Here is a 20,110-nt window from a genome sequence, read left to right on the forward strand (position 1 = left end):
GAAGATAAAAGTTTTGTCTTCGGTCAGGGTCTCCTCTCTGATGCTTCTCTTGATCATAGCTGTCAACGTTTCCCTTTTTTAAAGGGAAATTCCCTTATTCCGAATAGGATTCCTTGCAAGCAAAGGGAAAAGTTGACAGCTATGCTCTTGGTTTCTTCTTCCTCCTCCCAGTCATAAGATTACTTACCGTATTTTTCGCTCTGTAACACGCACCCGACCATAACATGCACGTAGTTTTTAGAGGAGGAAAACAAGAAAAAAAATATTCTAAACGAAACAGTGGATGTATGATTTTTGTGGTTCATGCTGTGGCCACTGACATGTGATCTGACAGTGAGTTTGGAGTAGCCCAATGCAAAAATCCTGAGGATCCATGTGGATCCATGCTTTGTAACCACGTTTTTGCACCACTGCGGCCCCAGGCAACAGTGGGTGTGTGATTTTTTTGGTGCAAGATGTAGCCATGGACATGTTATGTGATCTGATGGTGAATTTGGCGTGACCCAGTGCAAAAATCCTGAGGATCCATGTGGATCCGCGCTTTGTAAGCACGTTTTAAGTGGGGAGGGAAGGAAAAACACTCAAGGAACAAGGAGAAGGATGCTGCTAATAATGCAGAAGTGAGGTTTAAGGGGAGAAGAAGCATGCGTGGGGTGGGTGGAGAAGGATGCTGCTAATAATGAAGAAGAGGGGTATAAGGGGAGAAGGCTCCTCTCCTCTCCCACTTTGCTCCTTTAAAGCAAGCAGGCTCTGCTTTTCTCCCTCCTCCCTGCTCATCCCCGGCTTAGCGAGCTGAAAAACTTTGCTGCTATTTAGCGAGCTGAGTGGGGAGGAGAGAGGGACAGAGAGCCTGCTTGCTTTAAAGGAACCAACCGGACAGGAGCCGCTTACACTCGTGTAAGCGGCTCCTCTCCTCTCCCACTTTGCTCCTTTAAAGCAAGCAGGCTCTCTGTCCCTCTCTCCTCCCCACTCAGCGGCTCTTCTCCCGCTTTGCTGTTTCAAAGCGAGCCACGGAGGAGTGAAGAAAGGGGAACCATGGATCCTCTGCTCACGACTGCAGCAGATCCTCCACCCGTAGGCATTCCCTCCATAACACGCACAGACATTTCCCCTTACTTTCTAGGAGGAAAAAAGTGAGTGTTATGGTGCAAAAAATACGGTAGCTGCCTTTTAAAATGTGCCTTCATTTTGTTCACATCAGCAGCTTTGCTAATAGCCACTGGGTTTGTATCTTTTTGCTGAGTCCCCAGCTCCTTGCTCTTCGACTGCTCTGTGGCCTGAGTTCATTGATGGCCGTGCTGACAATGTGCCAGCTTCCCTCACTGCCCTTACACTTTGCTTGGTGGAGGCAGGAAGAGCCTGTGCTTTTTCTGTTTCTGGGTTTTTTTTAAATGTGCTTTCAGTTAACTAGTACTTTACGCCCCTAGACATGTGATTGAGCTGTTGAGGAAGAGGCACGTGTGTCATAAGCTACAGGAAGGTCATTATCTTGTTTGTTGGGGGGGGGGTAAACACTGACCACGTGCATGGAACTACTGGTGCGTTCAGAGGAGCAAGGAAGGCAGATTCCTCTCCCAAGAGGGATAGGGTGCGGATTCTCCAGGGGACCTGCCGCCTGTGGCAGAATTCAGACATGAAAAGGCAGAGGACCAGCTGGAAAGCAGGCGTTAAGAAAAGAGCTTCCTGTGCTCCTGTCCCCTGCCTCCTTGCAGCCACTGGAGTGCGCAGTGAAAATCTGGAACCGCGGACAGGGGCATCACAATTCGAGGTTTATTTTTGGAATGGGGCAGAGAGGAGATTGTTAGCATTGACCTGGAGTGGTTGATTTCTTGTTTTCCATAACAGAAGGCTGAAAAACAGGTCTAGCGTTCAGGCACCAGCCTGGTTGCAATAGCCAACAAGGAATTGTGTGCAGGCGAGTGAGTGGGTTGGTGGAGGAAAGATGGGGTGCTCTGATTCCCTTCCACGCCCAGCATAGAAAGCTGGTGGGCTATAGCTCAGTGGGTAGAGCATGTGCTTTGCTTGTAGTAGGTTCCCGGGTTCAGTCCTTGGGATCATTAGGTAGGGCTGGGAACACCCTGGAGAGCATCTGCCAGGCAGTGTAGACAACTCTAAGGTAAATGAACCCTGTGGTCTCTGTACAAGTCAGTTCCCATGGAAGAAGGAGTAGTGCTTCCCTTTCCTCCTCAGCCAGCCAGGCAACTGTCTTTGCAGGCTAGTAACTGCTGTGTGGTTATTTACAAGGCCGACCAAAAGTGGGGAAGCAATTAACCACTGCCTCGTATGCCTTCTAGGATGCCATTCGGACTCTGAATACGCTCCAGACAAACGCCAGCTACCTGGAACAAGTGAAACGAGAGCGAGGAGACCCCCAGGCACAGCTGGAAGCCATGAAAGGTTTTTTGGAACGAAGTGGATTGAAGGTGAGGAGGTTGGGAAGATTGTGGGAGGCCCCTGGCCGTGATGCGATGCAGTCTTGATTTTTCTGGGGTTACTGATGGGATGGGGGAGAGGGAGGGCTGTCTATTAGCAGCCATTGCTGCCTGCACTGATGAGGTGGGGCGGCGGGCAAGTACCAGAACAGCTAAACTGAAAGGTTCATTCACTTTTTCTCCGGCAGGTCGAAGACCTGGATCAACTGAACATCATTCACGTCACTGGGACAAAGGGCAAGGTGAAAGGGGTTGCAGGGGGGAAGCAATACCTGGAATAGCTCCAAAGGCCTTGACACACGGGGGAAATGTGGGGCAGTTTCCTGTGGGGAATTGAGAGTGCTCAGTTCCAGAGTGTTTGAATGACGTATGGCTTGGTGATATATCAATATTGTCCCAAACCAGTCTGAAGTCCACCTCGTGGTAATGGTTTCGTAGTATTTGATGTGGTGATATATCCTGAATCACAATGTGTGCATGTGCTATGCAAAAATCACGATGTGGGAAAAACCATGAGTTCGGTCATTGCTCCTCTCCTCATTCCTGCTGCCCCTCAACTCTCCTCTGCCTCCTGCAGCGAATCATAAGAGCAGGTGCTGAAGAAAGCAGCCTACCTGGGAACTTTCCTCATGAGCTTCTTTTAAGTGCAGGTGCCAGGCTAGTAGGCGGTTGAGGGAGACACAGCTCCAAGCTTCTTGCTGGGAGTCACTTTCCTTCCTCTGAGAGCCAGTGTGGTGTAGTGGTTAAGAGCGGTAGACTCGTAATCTGGGGAACTGGGTTCGTGTCTCCGCTCCTCCACATGCAGCTGCTGGGTGACCTTGGGCTAGTCACACTTCTCTGAAGTCTCTCAGCCCCACTCACCTCACAGGGTGTTTGTTGTGGGGGAGGAAGGGAAAGGAGAATGTTAGCCGCTTCGAGACTCCTGAAGGGGAGTGAAAGGCGGGATATCAAATCCAAACTCTTCTTCTTCTTTCTTTGGGCTGCCTCTGCCTGCCCACAAGACCCGACACCTGAGCCATACTGGGGTCCTCACAAGAGCAGGAAGCCCTTTCGGCCTCGACTCCCCAGACCCCCTTCCAGTTGTTGCCCAGCCCTGCCATTTGAGCTGCTGCTGCCCTCCGCTGGGGCTCTCTTGGAAGCTGCTGCTAGTCCCGTGGAAAAATAAACTGGGTTATTTACTTCTGAGTTAAAGAAAATAAAAATAAACCTTGCCCTCTTGTTTAAGCTTCTTTAACAACAACAACAACAACAACTGTTGTTGTTGTTGTTGTTATAATATTTGTAACAACAACAACTGTTGAGGGGGAGGGAATCAAATTGGCTCCAAGCCAAAGGCCAGGCGAAGCAACTCTGCCTTATAGGCCCTGCGGAAAGAAATCAGATCCTGCGGGGCCCTGGTCTCATGAGACAGAGCGTTCCACCAGGCCGGAGCCAGTGTTGAAAAGGTCCTGGCTCTGGTTGAAGCTAATCTAACTTCCTTAGGGCCCGGGACCACTAGGGTGTTGCTATTTATGGACCTTGAGGCTCTCCGTGGGGCATACCGGGAGAGGTGGTCCCGTAGATACGAGGGTCCTAGGCCGTGAAGGGCTTTAAAGGTCAAAAGCAGCACCTTAAATCTGACCCTGTACTCCACCGGGAGCCAGTGCAGCTTGAAAAGCACTGGGTGAATATGCTCCCATGGCAGAGACCCCGTGAGGGGCCTCACTGCAGCATTCTGCACCCGCTGGAGTTTCTGGGACAGCTTCAAGGGCAGCCCCGCGTAGAGCGAATTACAGTAGTCAAGCCTGGAGGTGACCATCGCATGGGTCACTGTGGCCAGGTCGGGGCGGGAAAGGTAAGGGACCAACTGCTTGATGTGGCGAAGGTGGAAAAATGTCGCCTTGGCTGTTGCTGTAACCTGCACCTCCATGGAAACGGAGGCATCAAGGATTACACCCAAACTCTTAAAGTAAGGCAGTGGCACTAATTGGGCCCCTGCAAGAGAAGGGAGTTGGTCCCTCATCCCCATGCCATCCCGATCCAGGACCTCTGTCTTCGAAGGATTTAGTTTCAATTGGCTGCCATGAAGCCATCCAGCCACAGCTTCCAAGCATCTGGTCAGTGTGTCCGCGGCCGAGTCGGTGTGGCCATCCATCAGCAGATAGAGCTGAGTGTCATCAGCATATTGGTGACAGCCCAGCCCCAACCCCCAGATTATCTCTGTCCATGGCTTCATATAAATACTAAGAAGTATGCAGGAGAGGACAGAGCCCTGAGGCACCCCACAAGTGAATGACCAGGAGTCCAAACATTCACCCCCAACACCACTTTATGGACACAACCCAAGAGGAAGGAGTGGATCCACTGCATAACAGTGCCCTCAGCTCCCAACCTGCTTAGATGGTCCAGAAGGATGCCATGGTCATTGGTATCAAAGCCGCTGAGAGATCCAGCAGAACCAGGAAACAGCATTCACCTCTATCCCTAGCCCACCAGAGATCATCAACCAGCACAACCAAGACGGTTTCCATCCTGTGATGGGGCCTGAATCCCGAATGGAAGGGATCCAAATGGTCCACATCCTCCAGACATACCTGGAGTTGTTCAGGGACCACACAATCATCTTGCCCAGGAATGAAAGATGAGACTGGGCAATAATTGGCTACAAACCACCTGAAAGAGTCTCCTAGTACTGTTTTCTGCAGATACAGTAGAGGTGGTGAAGAAGGTCCTCTTCACCATGACTTTCTCCACTTGGTAGGCTAGATATTGAGCTCTAACCTATGTTTGGTCCGATCTGGAATGAGTTTTTCGCCACTGGCCCTCTAGCCATCTCAACAATTGTTTTGTTGCCTTCAGCTCTGGGGAAAACCACAGGGGCCTTCCAGGCCCCATGCAATCGGAGGGCACTTCAGAGCCAGACAGTTTGCATTCCAGTGTGCCACCAGGGAATCAACTGAAAGGCAATCAGCATGGGATAATACATCCCCTACCACTCTCTGGGAGCCATTTGGATCCATTAAGTAGCAGGGATGGACCCTCTCTGTGTAGGGGACGGGTCGTAGAGAAGTCCAGTTGCACCAGGAAGTTCTCTGACCGTGGCACTTCTTTTGTTTCACTGGAACTTAGTGTCAGATCACCCACATCCACAGAGGCAAAAGCACCAGATCTAAGTCATGTCCATGGCTATGAGTCAGGCCAAACTTATTGAGGGACATCCCCATGGAGGTCATGCTTTACACGAAGTCCCAAGAGGCTCCTTGTAAGGTTATGTCGGCATGGATGTCAAAATCCCCCAGGACAACCAAACTAGGCGTCTCCAGGAGAACATGTGTCATGACCCGAAGCAGCTCTGGCAGGGAATCCTTGGTGCAGCGAGGAGGTCGGTCCACAATAGGAATGCTGTACTGCTCCTATTGCCCAAGTTCTAGAACATGCACTCAGAAAACTGGGTCTCTCTCCCTAATAGGACACCTGGTGATAACTAATAACTTCCTAAAAATCACTGCCACCCCCCCTTCCCACTCACATGCCCTGGGCTGCTGTGCATAAGAGAAACCTGGTAGACAGGCAGGAGCAAGAACATCTGCCATGTCTAACCAAGTTTCTGTTACACCTGCCAGGTCAACTCCTCCATCCATGTTCAAATTATGGATGGCAGTGGTCTTATGAATTTTGAGCTGGCATTGCACAGCAGCACCTTAAGGTCATGTAGGACACCCTTGTTGATACCTGCGTCCTTCTGGTCAGGACCAGACCTGCAGGCAATGACTAAACCTGCCTCCTTGGTAATGACATGGTCTGGCCCTTGAGTAACTCCTCCTCCTGCCCCGATCACTGAGACTGGGTATCCCAATGCATCTCCGCTGTGGAACCTTCCCCAGACATGTTGGCTAGGACCCTCTCTTGGGACAGCCCTGTCCCTCTCCCCTTAAATAACTTTTATAATTTAGCTAACATAAATAACTAAGCTAAAAATACAAATACAAACTAACATATGAACATTTCACAATTACCCCCACCCCAAGAAATACACCCCCCATTAAAACTCTACATTAAAACAATTGAAACAATTAAAAACAGTTTAAAATATTTCACAGCCAATGGCTCCTTCCTCCCTTCTCCCTTTCTGTGTTTGTGTCTCCCTCGTGTCTATTAGGGAATATTTTCTCACCTTGCGTTTGATATCTATGTTACTAATTACTCCTTCAGCTTTAATTTTTTTGAAAATGTGCTAATTTAAAAATTACCTGTACTGTAAAATAACAGTCGTAGCAATACGTTAAAGGGAAGTTAAATTTTGTAAGTTTTAGACCCCTAAGTAGTAGCAGTTGCCAAGGGATTACCCGGGTTGTCTCTACGGAGTTCCATCCTTATCGCAATGTTTAGCTGTTGATATATCACGATCCTGAAACCAGACATCGCCCAGCCCTCATGCAGCCCTTTTCCTTTCTGGCCTCTGTGTATGTCAGATGCTCATTTCAGTCTGTCGATCTCCACGCCGTTTCAAGTAGTAGAGCCTTCTCTGTTATCTAGGAGAGTGCATACAAGCCCTGCTTTTCCTGTAGGTACTTAATGCTGTTTCCAGTCCACCATTCTGTTCTCATTTTTACATAGCGCTATGCTGTTCCAGCCACCCAAAAATCCTAACTGCCCCTCTAGTGGTGGAGCCCCAGAATTGTACAAAAAGGTACAATGGAACTACTGCGCTTTATTGTGGTTCTTCTAATGATGGTTTCTGAGAAACGAAGGTGTCCTTCAGCTGTGGGCTTTTCGGGGCTTCTGTTTTGTTACCTCAGGAGAGCCATTCCTTATCTCACTTTAACCAACACACGTCTCTCATGTGGAAGGGGTTTGTGAAGACGGAACAATCCTTACTCCCCGGACATAAGCAGCGGGGGTGTGTGTGCATGCATTTCACTCTGCTATTTTGCTGCAAGTATATTGCGTCTCCTAAGGACGGACGGAGGGCTCTGGGACCCTGCAGCTTCCTTCCCATGCCAGGCGCCTTGTTTAGCCGCAGTGCGGGATTTGGAGTGCTGGATGTTTCTCTGCACATGGTGCTGACGTAAGGTGGTGTGAAATTGAGATGCTCCAGTTCTGGGCGCAATTGAGACGCTCCAGTTGGGGGTGCCAGATATTGGCCTCCACAGGCCGCCATTTCATGGAAGATTACAAAGGCCCTTCCATTTTGTTTGGCCTTGGGAGGACAGTGCAAGGGCTCTGGGATGCTGTCAGAGCCCTGGCACCACCTTCCCAAAACCGGAAGTGGTGCTGAGGTGCTGCAAAATTGAGAAGATCCACTTGGTGGCGCCAAATATTGGCCTCACAGGCGCCATTTTATGGAAGATTACAAAGGCCCTACCATTTTGTTTGGCCTTGGGAGGACAGTGCAAGGGCTCTGGGATGCTGTCAGAGCCCTGGCACCACCTTCCCAAAACCGGAAGTGGTGCTGAGGTGCTGCAAAATTGAGAAGATCCACTTGGTGGCGCCAAATATTGGCCTCCACAGGCGCCATTTTATGGAAGATTACAAAGGCCCTACCATTTTGTTTGGCCTTGGGAGGACAGCACAAGGGCTCTGGGATGCTGTCAGAGCCCTGGCACCACCTTCCCAAAGCCGGGGCACCAAATATTGGCCTCCACAGGACGCCATTTTGTGGAAGATTACAAAGGCCCTTCCATTTTGTTTGGCCTTGGGAGGACAGCGCAAGGGCTCTGGGATGCTGTCAGAGCCCTGGCACCACCTTCCCAAAGCCGGGGCGCCAAATTTTGGCCTCCACAGGACGCCATTTTGTGGAAGATTACAAAGGCCCTACCATTTTGTTTGGCCTTGGGAGGATGGCACAAGGGCTCTGGGATGCTGTCAGAGCCCTGACACCATCTTCCCAAAGCCGGGGCGCCAAATATTGGCCTCCACAGGACGCCATTTTGTGGAAGATTACAAAGGCTCTTCCATTTTGTTTGGCCTTGGGAGGACGGCACAAGGGCTCTGGGATGCTGCCAGAGCCCTCGCATCGCCTCCTTCAAGCCAGAAGTGGTGCTGAGATGCCGCAAAATTGAGAAGATGCATAAAAGTGAGGATCCACTTGGAGGCGCCAAATATTGGCCTCACGGGGTCAATTTTATGGAAAATTACAAAATCCCTTTTGTCTGGTTTTGGGAAGGCGTCACAAGGGCTCTTTACAGAGCCAGGCGGATTCGGCACTTTGGAACTTTTCCTATACAGGGGCTGTACAGGAAAGCTTTTATGAAAGATTATTTTGTCTGTGTCTCCCTCGTGTCTATGCCCCCCCCCTCGGTATGTTTCCCATTTTCTTCCCCTTACGCTTGAACTCTCCTCAGTTCTCCCCTAGCCCTTCTGCTTTCTCACACATTTGTTCCTGAACCCTATGCTGCTTTATGCGCTTCCCCCGCTTCCCTTCTCTTCCCTCCTAACCACCCCCACTAGCAATTACACAGGGTTGTTTTTATTTTTATTTTTTGTTTTTATTTTTATTTTTTATTTTTGTTTTTATTTTTCTTGTGTTTATGTTGTTTGGTTTCCCCTGAATAGCTTCCCTTCATATTACAAAGCAAGCCTTTATTAAAAAGCAGGTTACCTCCTTATTATAGAGTTCCATTCTTATTTCAGACATTGTGATATGTTGGTATATAACGATGTTTAGCTGGTTATATATCGCAATGTTGAAAACCAAACATCACCCAGCCTTAGTCTGAAGAGCTGACTCAGTCTGGCTTTTCTGTGTGATTGGGTGCAGACCTGGATTTATTCATTAGTGTGTATATACAAGGGGTAGCTAATGTGACACCACCGGACACTGCTAAAATACAACTCACCTCGGTCCCAACCAGCATGTCTAACCATCAACATCCGGAGGACACCATGTTGACTATCTCTGTTATACATGGACACAAAACATGCTCTTTTAATCCAGACACTGTTTTTAAAGAAATGCCGTTCTTAAGCAAAACGTTCTAAACATTTTTAGTGCTTCTAGTTTTTCCAGTTGTGTTTATGGTTTATGGTTAGGGTGCCAAAAGGGCAGGATATAATATTGTTGCTATGTATTGTATTTCTTGCCAGCCCTTCACCAGAATCACATTATTATTATTATTATTATTATTATTATTATTATTATTATTATTATTATTATTATTATTAATTTCCTGGGCTGCCCATGGTTTGGTCCTGGGCAAAATCTTTATCTCTCTCAGTTCTCCAACTGTAAAAATGGGAATAATATCCTTTTTCTTGTGAAGAAAGAACAAAAGGAAGAGTTCATGAATGGAAAAGCACCAGATATGTCCTAGAAAGTTGGGGTGGTTAGAAAACATCCAGATGGTGGTTGATTTGCAGGCTTTAACCTGGCCAGATGGTTCACAGTATTCTCACTCGCCCACCCTCCCACCCACAGTGTAAGTTAATGAGCAATTCTAAATGAACCCCCATTTGAATGAGTAGCTATGTATATGTATTACTTGGGCTCCTGTATCAAATCACCTGAGTTGTCTTGGGTAGCAATTTTGTCCAGATTCCCCTTGCCAGACAGATGTGTCCCTGTCCCGATTCCTTTTTTAACCAGCAGAACCTGTGGGTAGAACTTGAGCCTGCCTTCCTACTAGAAGAAGGGACACCCTCCCTTCTTCCCTTTGTCCACTTGTTAATTTATTTCGCGCTTCTCCCCCACCTCAGGGTTCAGCATGTGCCTTCACAGAACGCATTCTTCGCAACTATGGCTTAAAGACTGGTTTCTACAGGTAGGTGCTGCTGAGTTAGAATCATAGAAGAGTTGGAAGAGACCACAAGGGCCATCGAGTCCAACCCCCTGCCAAGCAGGAAACAGAGGGCTGGACTGGCTAGGCCCCTCTTGGTTCACATTCCCACCATACATTAAAAGCACGATGATACCAGTTTTAAACAGCCATTGCTTCCACCCCACAAAAAAAGAATGCCGGGGGCTGTAATTTGTCAAGGGTGATGAGAGTTGTTAGGAGGTCTCTATTCCCCCTCAAAGCTGCAATTCCAAGGATTCCCTGGGAAGAAGGGTTGATCATTAAACCACTCTGGGAATCATAGATTTTTTAATTCTGTCAATTCTGTGACACAGGACAGTTCTGTGTCCAGGGCAGCTGTTTATCAGCTCCATCTGGTATGCAGGCTGAGACCCTACCTGCCCACGGACTGTCAGGCCAGAGTGGTGCATGCTCTGGTTATCTCTCACTTGGACTACTGCAATGCGCTCTATGTAGGGCTACCTTTGAAGGTGGCCCAGAAACTGCAATTAATCCAGAATGTGGCAGCTAGACTGGTGACTGGGGGTGGCTGCCGAGACCATATAACACCGGTCTTGAAAGACCTACACTGGCTCCCAGTACATTTCCGAGCCCAATTCAAAGTGTTGGTGCTGACCTTTAAAGCCCTAAACGGCCTCGGTCCAGCATACCTGAAGGAGCGTCTCCACCTCCATCGTTCTGCCCGGACACTGAGGTCCAGCACCAAGGGCCTTCTGGCAGTTTCCTCCCTGCGAGAAGCAAAGCTACAGGGAACCAGACAGAGGGCCTTCTCGGTAGTGGCACCCGCCCTGTGGAACGCCCTCCCACTAGATGTCAATGAGAAAAATAACAACCAAACTTTTAGAAGACATCTAAAGGCAGCCCTGTTTAGGGAAGCTTTTAATGTTTAATAGGTTATTGTATTTTAGTGTTTTGTTGGAAGCTGCCTAGAGTGCTGGGGGGACCCAGCCAGATGGGCGGGGTATAAATAATAAATGCCTCAGCTGCCCTTCCTTCACCAGTTTGTAGGAGACAATGCAGCAGGGCATGCAGTGATATCTGGGCTCTACTTTGTGGATTCGCACAGGGTCTAGGGCTTAATCCTCTCTGTCTGTCTGTTTCTCTCTAAAGTTCTCCACATCTGGTTCAAGTACGCGAGAGGATCCGGATTAATGGGCAGCCCATCAGCAAGGAGCTGTTCAGCAAGTACTTCTGGCAGGTGTATAATCGGTTGGAGGAGAGCAAGGTGAGTGCAGCAGAACCTGTTCGCCACCAGTGTTGCCGTGTGAGGGGCTCCTGTTCACTGTCCCTGATGGTCAGCAATGGCCTTTTCCCAGAATCTCCCATTCCATTACCAGACTGCCAAGTCGGTTGTCATTCTCTGGCTGCTGATCATGCATAGTCTTTGTGGGCCTGTTTTGGGGTGGTTTCAAGAGAGTGTTGGGGGTTTCTTGTGATACTGCTGCAAACCTTGGGGGTTCCCCTGGTCTGCTGATCCACTTTGTCTTGTGCATGGATGGTGGTGTTTAGGCTACATCATCAACGGCACTCACAGCATGAACATTAGAAATAGAAGGATTGATAAGGCAAAATGATTGTTTTCCATTAGTAGATTTCTGCCTAGAGTTGTGATTTTGTGGGTTCAGAGCTGTCCCTTTTGCCATTTTGTATATATTTTTAAAATTATCTTGGTTTATTTAAAACATTTCTCAGCCATTCCTCTTTTTAAAAAATCAAATAAAAGTATTCAAAACTTAGCAAAATGTTGCTATAAAGTATTTCTGGAACTGTGTTGCATAAAGTTTGAGTGAGAAAATAGTTCACATAATTCGGATGTGTGATTGTTTTTGCTGTAAAAGCATTTAAATAAAAAAGAAACTTTTGATTGTTGTATGCTTTGATAGATTTGTGGTTGGTGGTTTTATATTGACATAGCTGTATGAAAATAAAAGACTACTGTCTGGGGAAAAAATTTAATTCTAGCTTTGCTGTTGGACTAAGCACAACATTTTGAAAGTCTCCTGCACTGTGGAGCCCAGAGTGCACATCTCAAGGAAACCCAGTTTGGCTGATTAGTGGTGAACAAAGAGAAGCTTTGTTTTGGGGTATAGATTGCTCATTGGTGAATTGCAGTCCTCCTAACCCACATCTTGCTTTCTCCGAAGGTTTCTGAACATCCAGCCATGCCTGCCTACTTCCGTTTCCTCACCATCATGGCTTTCCATGTCTTCTTGCAGGAAAAGGTACTCCTTGCAGACTCATTCGTTAACGTTGACCAGAGTGAGACTAGGCTTAGACTTTGGGTCTAAGCCACATTGACACCATACATTTAAAGTACTATGACTCTGCTTTGAACAGCTGTGGCTTCCCCCAAGGAATTATGGGAGCTGTAGTCCGTTCAAGGTGAGAATTGTTAGGAGGCCTCTATTCCTCTCACAGAGCTGCAGTTGCCTGAGTAGTTTAAAAAACCAGTCCTTCTTCACAGGGAACTCTAGGAATTGTAGCTCCCATAATTCTTTGGAGGAAGCCATGTTTAAAGTAGTATCATAGTGCTGTAAATGCATGGTGTGTGGATACATTCCAGTTATGGCATCTCGGCCTTTAAGGTGCTGGGCCGGACATGGAGGAAGTGGTCGTGCTTTGGGTAGGCATGCAGAAGACCCCAGGTTAGTCTTCAGGTTGGGCTGAGAGAGAACCCTGCCAGAAATCATGGAGAAGATTGCTGCCACTCAGTGTAGACAATACTGAGATAGGTGGGACCAATAGTCTGACTTGGTATAAGGCAGCTTCCTATGTTCCTAAGGAGCTTGGTGGCATTGCTCGCATGGCCCTTTAAAGAAGAGGAGATCAGATTAGTGCAGGCTTCCTCAACCTTGGTCCCTCCAAATGTTTTTGGCCTACAGCTCCCATGATCCCTAGCTAGCAGGACCAGTGGTCAGGGATGATGGGAGTTGTAGTCTCAGAACATCTGGAGGACCGAGGTTGAGGAAGCCTGGATTAGTGGAAGATAGAAGCCTGTCAATGGCTCCTAGTCGTGGTAAATGGGATTTACAGCAAAATATTGCCATTCCTCCCTGTTCCTCTTAGAAGAGTACTTCTGCTTAGGGCTTGTACAGCCTGGAACAGGAGCCTTGTTTTTATGTTTTGTCACCACAAGAGAGGGCACAGATGCATACATATTAGCACATGCAAATATTATATGAGTCTGTGCAATTTTAGAGATAATGGCTGTAATTTCAATGGAAAACTCACCTTAGTGTGGAAGACTGTGAATGTGTGATTGGTTGCTTACTCTGCTGTCCAGGTGCTAACTATAGATGAACAACTTCAAGGCCCCATCCTGTTCTACCTTTGTTATCAGATTTGACTGGACAACCTTCCAACAGACGACACTTTCAAACAGAGGACTGTCCTCTGTAGAGAAGGACATGTGGCCACCCTCCTTATAGTGTTGTTCAGGTCTATCGAGTTTTCAGAGCGAGAGCGGGATAAAGAATGCCCCTCCCCTTCAGATTCCATGCTGCACTTTATGGTGCAGGGGTAACCAATATGTCACCCTCCAGAAGTTGCTGGAGACCGACTCTCACTAGTCCCGGAAGGTGTCTTTTAAGGCCAACCTTCCCCCAGCTTGGAGGATTTCCATAACTCTTGAACCCCCATCAGCTCCAGCCAGCATGAGCCAGTGGTCAGAGACAATGGAAGCTGCAGCCCAACTTCCCCTGGCGTCTGCCTGCTCTGTGTACATGCCCTGTGTACGTACTTTGCTGATACGCACCTTTCTTCTTCCCAGGTAGACCTAGCAGTCATGGAAGTTGGCATTGGTGGTGCATATGACTGCACCAATATTATCAGGTAGGGCATGTGTGCACGGTTCGAAATGGCCATCATCTTCTTGGTGGGAAATGCTTGGAATGCCGTCTCATAAAAAAAGAACATTGAGCAGTTTCTTGCTTCCCTAATGAGTGGGCATAGTTCACCAAGCAGTTTCCCACTGGTGTGTGCGCTCCATTTCTTAATTTATATTATTATTATTATTATTTATTTCCTTTCCCACCTTTTCTCCAAGGGGCTAATGATGAATGCACATGGCCCTTCCCACTCCACATTATATCCTTGTAACAACCCGGTGAGGTAGGTTAAGCAGAGAGACCATTCCTGGCTTAGGTCCACCCAACTGAGGTTCATGACTGAGTGGAGATACGCCCCCAGGTCTCTCAGTCTTTTGCCCACTGCATCACACTGGCTTTCAGCATATCAGCATGTAGTTGCCATTATATATAATTGCTTACAGTCTTAAGGGACAATGGTACAAAAGGCGAAACAAATGTGAAGGAAGAGAAAGACAGGCAAGTTCAGGCAGCAGAGTGTGACAAGATTACGTAACTTAAGATGGAGAATGACTGCTGATACTGGAAGTTTTGGCAAGGGAGGAACCAAATTGGACAGTCGGTTCCATGCTAGCTGGTACACCTTTCTTCTGGTGCAACTGGAAGAAATGCAGTCAGTTCTAGAGCCGGGTCGCCTGCCCCACATAGCATAATAGCACCAACTTGCAGGAATTGTGGGCTAGCTTGCAGCAGTCCTATTCTCATTGTACGGGCCTGTCATCACGCAAGCTACCTCAGCAAGGCATGGCGAGTAAAGGGGAGGTGGAACACTGACCTCAGCGTTTGCTCAAATGAGGTGTGTGCGCGTGCGCACTTGGACCCCATTGCCATTCACTGAGACTTGTGGTTTGGATACAGTAGAGTCCCCAAGCCCAAGGAGAGGGGGTGCCTTTCTCACACCTTCTCTTCCTTGTAGGAAACCGGTTGTGTGTGGGGTTTCCTCTCTGGGTATCGACCACACCAGCATCTTGGGTGACACCATTGAGAAGATTGCCTGGCAGAAGGGAGGCATCTTCAAGGTAAGGCCTTAATGTCCTTAGGTGAGACGTCTTTATTACCTCAGGTGAAACACAGGGCAGGAAATGGATGGGGAGGGGTCTGCTGCTGTGGGGTTGCTTTTATTTAGCGGGCCTGTTTTTCCGTACAAGATTATTGGTTAGCTAGTCCTTGTTTCAGTGTTGGAGTGTTTTATCGGAATGAGAATTGAGTGGATGGAGGGATGTAGTGATTGTAAGGAGAGTTGTTGTATATGTGGGGTTTTTGTTTATATTTGCTTTGTGTAGTGTGAAAGGTTTTTTGTAATTTGGATTCATGCATATTTTGTAAAAAAAAATTAATTATAAATTGTACTTATGCTGCGTTGTTTGCACATATGTCCATTTCCCTTTTTCTTATCCTTTGAATCCTATAGAAATATTGTGTTTTTAATATTTGGTTGGGAGCCGCCTAGAGTGGCTGGGGAAATAATAATAATAATAATAATAATAATAATAATAATAATAATAATAATAATAATAATAATAATAGTGATGTATCTATCTATGTCTGTCTATCACCATGTCTTCTATCTCTAGCTAGCTAGCTAGCTAGCTATCCACACACACACACACACACACACACACACACACACACAGATGTTTCACATTTGAACTGTTCCATTGTTTCAGGGCACATTCACACCATTCACACCTCTTGAGTCTGGACCTTTGAATGCTTCCCCAGCCTCTCACCCCCATTGGACCTGCTTTGCCCGCGGAGTGTTTTCCCCTGGCTGGAATATATCCCTAAACTCTCATAATTCCTTTTGCTTCTGTGGATAGATGGAGGATAGAGAGGGCTCTGCAAGTGTGTGCATAAGCTAGCCTGTTGTGCGCCCCTGGCATGTGGCCCTCGGGAGGGTTGTCCAGAAGGAAAGGTGGCCCTTGAACTGAAAAACCGTTTCCTGTCCCTGATGTAACAGAACCTGACTTCCCACTCACTCCAGCAGCCCACACAGAATGTATGTTGGCACCTCCTGCTCAGCTTTGGCGCACTGCGCAACTTGGTGGAATATGGTCAGGCTCCATTTGGGAGCAGAAACTGTGTGTGTGTGTGTGTGTGTGTGTGTGTGTGTGTGTGTGTCCTCTTTTCTAGTGTTCTGAGGCTGCTGCTTTATTCTTTCTCTGCTTGCTTTTCAGCCTGGAGTTCCGGCATTCACTGTTCCTCAGCCAGAGCGGCCCTTAGATGTCCTGAGAGAGAGAGCTGAGAAGAGTTCGGTAAGAAGTCCCATAAAACATACCCCTATGTCCTTAGCCTCCTTCTCAGAACATGAGTCCCTCCTGGGGTGTGAAAGGTGTGTGTGTGGGGGGGAATATGGAAACCTAGTTCCATGAAGAAATGCCCAGGGGAGTGGACACCTTTAACTTGGAGAAGAGAAAACTGAGGTAAACATGGAGGTGAGCCCTCTTCCTGCACAGCTGCCTTCACCAGCCCTGGTGACCTCCAGATGTTTTGGACCACAACCCGCACCAGCCCCAGCCAGCTTTAACCCAAAACATCTGAAGGGCATCAGGTTAGTGAAGGCAGCTGTACATGAAGGACTGCCCTGTTTGGAATAGGGAAAGATCTTTTCTCTCTCTCTTTTTTTTTTAAAAAAGATATTTATTAAAAGTTTTTAAGATATAACAAGAAAAAAGAAAAATAAACATACAAAGTAAAAAACAGTTAAAAACACACATTAATTTTCAATAACATAACTTCCATAACCACATACACCCGGACAACACCATTACTGGCCCCAACAACATCACACATACCATCTCGGGACTATTTAATTGCTCATCGTCTAACATTGTGTATGCCATCAAATGCCAACAGTGTCCTTCAGCTCTCTATATTGGACAAACAGGCCAAACCTTACGCCAAAGAATAAACGGACATAATTCTGACATCAAGAATCACAAAACAGAGAAACCAGTAGGAGAACACTTCAATCTCCCAGGACATTCTATACAAGATCTCAAAGTAGCTGTTTTACTACAAAGGAATTTCAGAAATAGACTGGAAAGAGAAGCTGCTGAATTGCAACTCATTACCAAACTTAAAACCATGGAGAGACCTGGTCTGAACAGAGACATTGGATTCTTATCTCATTATACATGACTAAGCCATTTCTCACCTTCTCACCCCTTGCCTTTTCCTGTAAGACCTATTACAGTCGTTAAGAGTCGTCAACAGGCTCATCTCAGCTATCTGCCAATCTCCCATTCCCACCACCCTTCCGAGTAATACCCCTCCCCACCTTCTCACTATATAGAAGGATCTGGCAACTTCTGTTTCAGTGTATCTGAAGAAGTGTGCATGCACACGAAAGCTCATACCAAGAACTAACTTAGTTGGTCTTTAAGGTGCTACTGGAAGGAATTTTTTTATTATAATTTCCATACACTTATTTCCTCGAACCTCCTCATACCTCCCTTCTTTGTATTCCAATTCGATTTGTTAGTTCAGCAAATCCTTACCATTAAACTTTTACCTATTTGTAAAACCTCTTTTTTCCCCCCTTCATATCTCTTAAAGCATTACAGCTGGAAACCGCTTAGTTTCTATCCAACATCCTTCTAACATTCATTAATTTTACAATGTTTCTGTAAGTAGTCCTTAAATTTCTTCCAGTCTTCTTTCACCGACTCTTCTCCCTGGTCTCGGATTCTGCCAGTCATTTCTGCCAATTCCATGTAGTCAATCACCTTCATCTGCCATTCTTCCAGGGTGGGTAGATCTTGTGTCTTCCAGGGAAAGATCTTTTCTCTGGTATCACCCAGGGGAGGATAGGTAGATTTCAGGTGAACATCTAGAAGCTTAATGACAACAACACCAGTTCAGCAATGGGACAGTGCATGTTTGCAGCAGGGGCAACGCGAAGTTAGGGTTAAAAACCACTGGTTCATGTAGGGTGTTATCCACGTGGGCAGTCCAGTTTCCTACGTGACTGGTTGGGACGGCTGGCGTGGAGTGGATAACCGTAGGGTAGAAGCCTTTGTCTTCTGCAGCCCTGTTTAGGGAAGCCTTTAATGTTGAATAGACTATTGTATTTTAACATTCTGTTGGAAGCCACCCAGAGTGGCTGGGGAAACCCAGCCAGATGGGCGGGGTATAAATAATAAATCATTATTATTATTATTCAGTGCCAGCTGTACCTGTGCCCTGACCTGGATGCCTTCGAAGAAGATGGGAAGCCTCTTCCACTGGGATTGGCGGGTGACCACCAGCGCTCCAACGCTGCCTTGGCCCTCCAGCTCTCTCACATGTGGCTTGGACAGCAGGGGTATCTGGGTGAGTGGAAGGAGTCATTTTTCACTTTTCAGGGCGGGGCGGGGCTGTGCCCCTCAGAACAACTTCCAATACATAACTGGAACGCTCAGGTATAAGATGGAGTAGCCGTGAGAATATGTCATGCTACAATGTTGGAAAAGTATACAACTCCACTGTCGTGTCTGAATTGACTCTGTACATAGCAGCAAAGCAAGGGTGGGGATCCACAGGCCTGGGAGCAGAATGTGGCCCTCCAGGCCATTCTGTCTGGCCCTCGGCACTCTTTCTGGGACACAGCCCATCCCCAGCTACATGTCTTGCAAGCCCTACCTTGCAGCCTCTTTGAAAGATTATTCTTGCCATGCTGGAATGTGTTCTTGGACTCTGATAATGCCTCTCGCTTGCCTGCATGGAAGATAGAGGATAATAATAAAATAATAATAATAATAATAATAATAATAATAATAATAATAATAATAATAATAATAATAATAATATATTTATATCCCGCCCATCAGGCTGGGTTTCCCCAGCCACTCTGGGTGGCTTCCAACAGAATATTAAAATACAATAGTCTATTAAACATTAAAAGCTTCCCTAAACAGGGCTGCCTTCAGATGTCTTCTAAAGGTCTGGTAGTTGTTTTTCTCTCTGGTGGGAGGGCGTTCCACAGGGCAGGTGCCACTACCGAGAAGGCCCTCTGCCTGGTTCCCTGTAACTTGGCTTCTCACAGTGAGGAAACCACCAGAAGGTCCTCAGAGCTGGACCTCAGTGTCCGGGCAGAATGATGGGGGTGGAGACGCTCCTTCAGGCATACTGGACCGAGGCCTGTGCTAAGTCTTTGTAGTAACCAGCATGTTGTGTTGTTCTTGCTTGTAAAAGCAGTTGGTGGCTCTTGTCGCATTAGTCAGTGGGCCAGCGTGTCCTTTACTTTGACTTGCTCCTACAGTGGTGAGGGTAGCTGATGGGTCTCAAGCCCTCAGTGAGTTAGGGACTTGTCTATCACCTGCATGCGAAGACAGGCTCTAGCAGATTGAGCGGATGGGTAGGTCCAACGGTCAAGGCAGTTTCTGTACATGCTGGAGAGAGAAGTAAGATGGGGCTCATCAACCTGGGAAGGTAGCCCATATAGGAGGAGGAAAACTCTGACCCTAAACTTCCACAGCCTTGCGGGACATCTTCAGGAGAAGAAAAGGCTAAGGAGTACACCCTACACAAATCCAGAGTGGAGTCCATAAGATGGTTGGACGGCCCCTTGTACACCTCCTTTTGGCAACACTGCAGCCAAGTGGGGGCCATATGCTTCCCTTTCCTTTGGACCATATCAGCGAGGCCGAGGGGGGTTCGTGTCGTCTGGGCATCCCAGGACCTCCGTACGCACTGCCCAGGCTTGCTCCTACAGTCCCTGGGGCAATTGGAGCTGAGTGTTTTTTTCAGACAGGGAGGGAGCAAGTGAGCTTCTCCTTTTGGAGTGGTGGCCATTGGTTGGTCTTATTCTTCCTGGGAGTGAAGGGCACGTAGCCTCCCAGTGACCCCTGGCTACCAGAGATTGCAAGTGGAGAAAGCGCTATTGTGTTCTGGCTCCGCTCACAGACTTCACATTGAAGCATCTGTTTGGCCACTGTGAGAACTGGGTGCTGGAGTAGATGGGTCTATGGCCTGATCCAGCAACCAGGCTCCTCAGCTTGTCCTTAGACACCAGAGTGTATGCTTCTCTTCTGGCCACTGGAGGCTAGGCAAGCAG

General features: G+C 47.5%; 1 protein-coding gene across 3 annotated transcripts in view; it reads left to right on the forward strand.

The window, feature by feature from the left end:
- Nucleotides 1-20,110, forward strand: part of FPGS (folylpolyglutamate synthase) — a 49,757-nt gene that overhangs the window by 16,381 nt on the left and 13,266 nt on the right. For 2 of the 3 annotated variants that reach the window (XM_081179753.1, XM_081179751.1), the window contains exons 2-10: nt 2,295-2,423; nt 2,621-2,674; nt 10,107-10,171; nt 11,318-11,432; nt 12,352-12,429; nt 13,977-14,038; nt 14,990-15,092; nt 16,251-16,328; nt 18,240-18,387. In XM_081179753.1, coding sequence (XP_081035879.1) covers nt 2,295-2,423; nt 2,621-2,674; nt 10,107-10,171; nt 11,318-11,432; nt 12,352-12,429; nt 13,977-14,038; nt 14,990-15,092; nt 16,251-16,328; nt 18,240-18,387 — 832 coding nt within the window. Of the gene's footprint in view, nt 1-1,544; nt 1,769-2,294; nt 2,424-2,620; nt 2,675-10,106; nt 10,172-11,317; nt 11,433-12,351; nt 12,430-13,976; nt 14,039-14,989; nt 15,093-16,250; nt 16,329-18,239; nt 18,388-20,110 lie in introns of those variants that run through there. The other variant, XM_081179752.1, reaches the window with a different exon arrangement.

This window comes from Podarcis bocagei (assembly GCF_964188305.1).
Source record: "Podarcis bocagei genome assembly, chromosome: Z".
Classification (NCBI taxonomy): Eukaryota; Metazoa; Chordata; class Lepidosauria; order Squamata; family Lacertidae; genus Podarcis; species Podarcis bocagei.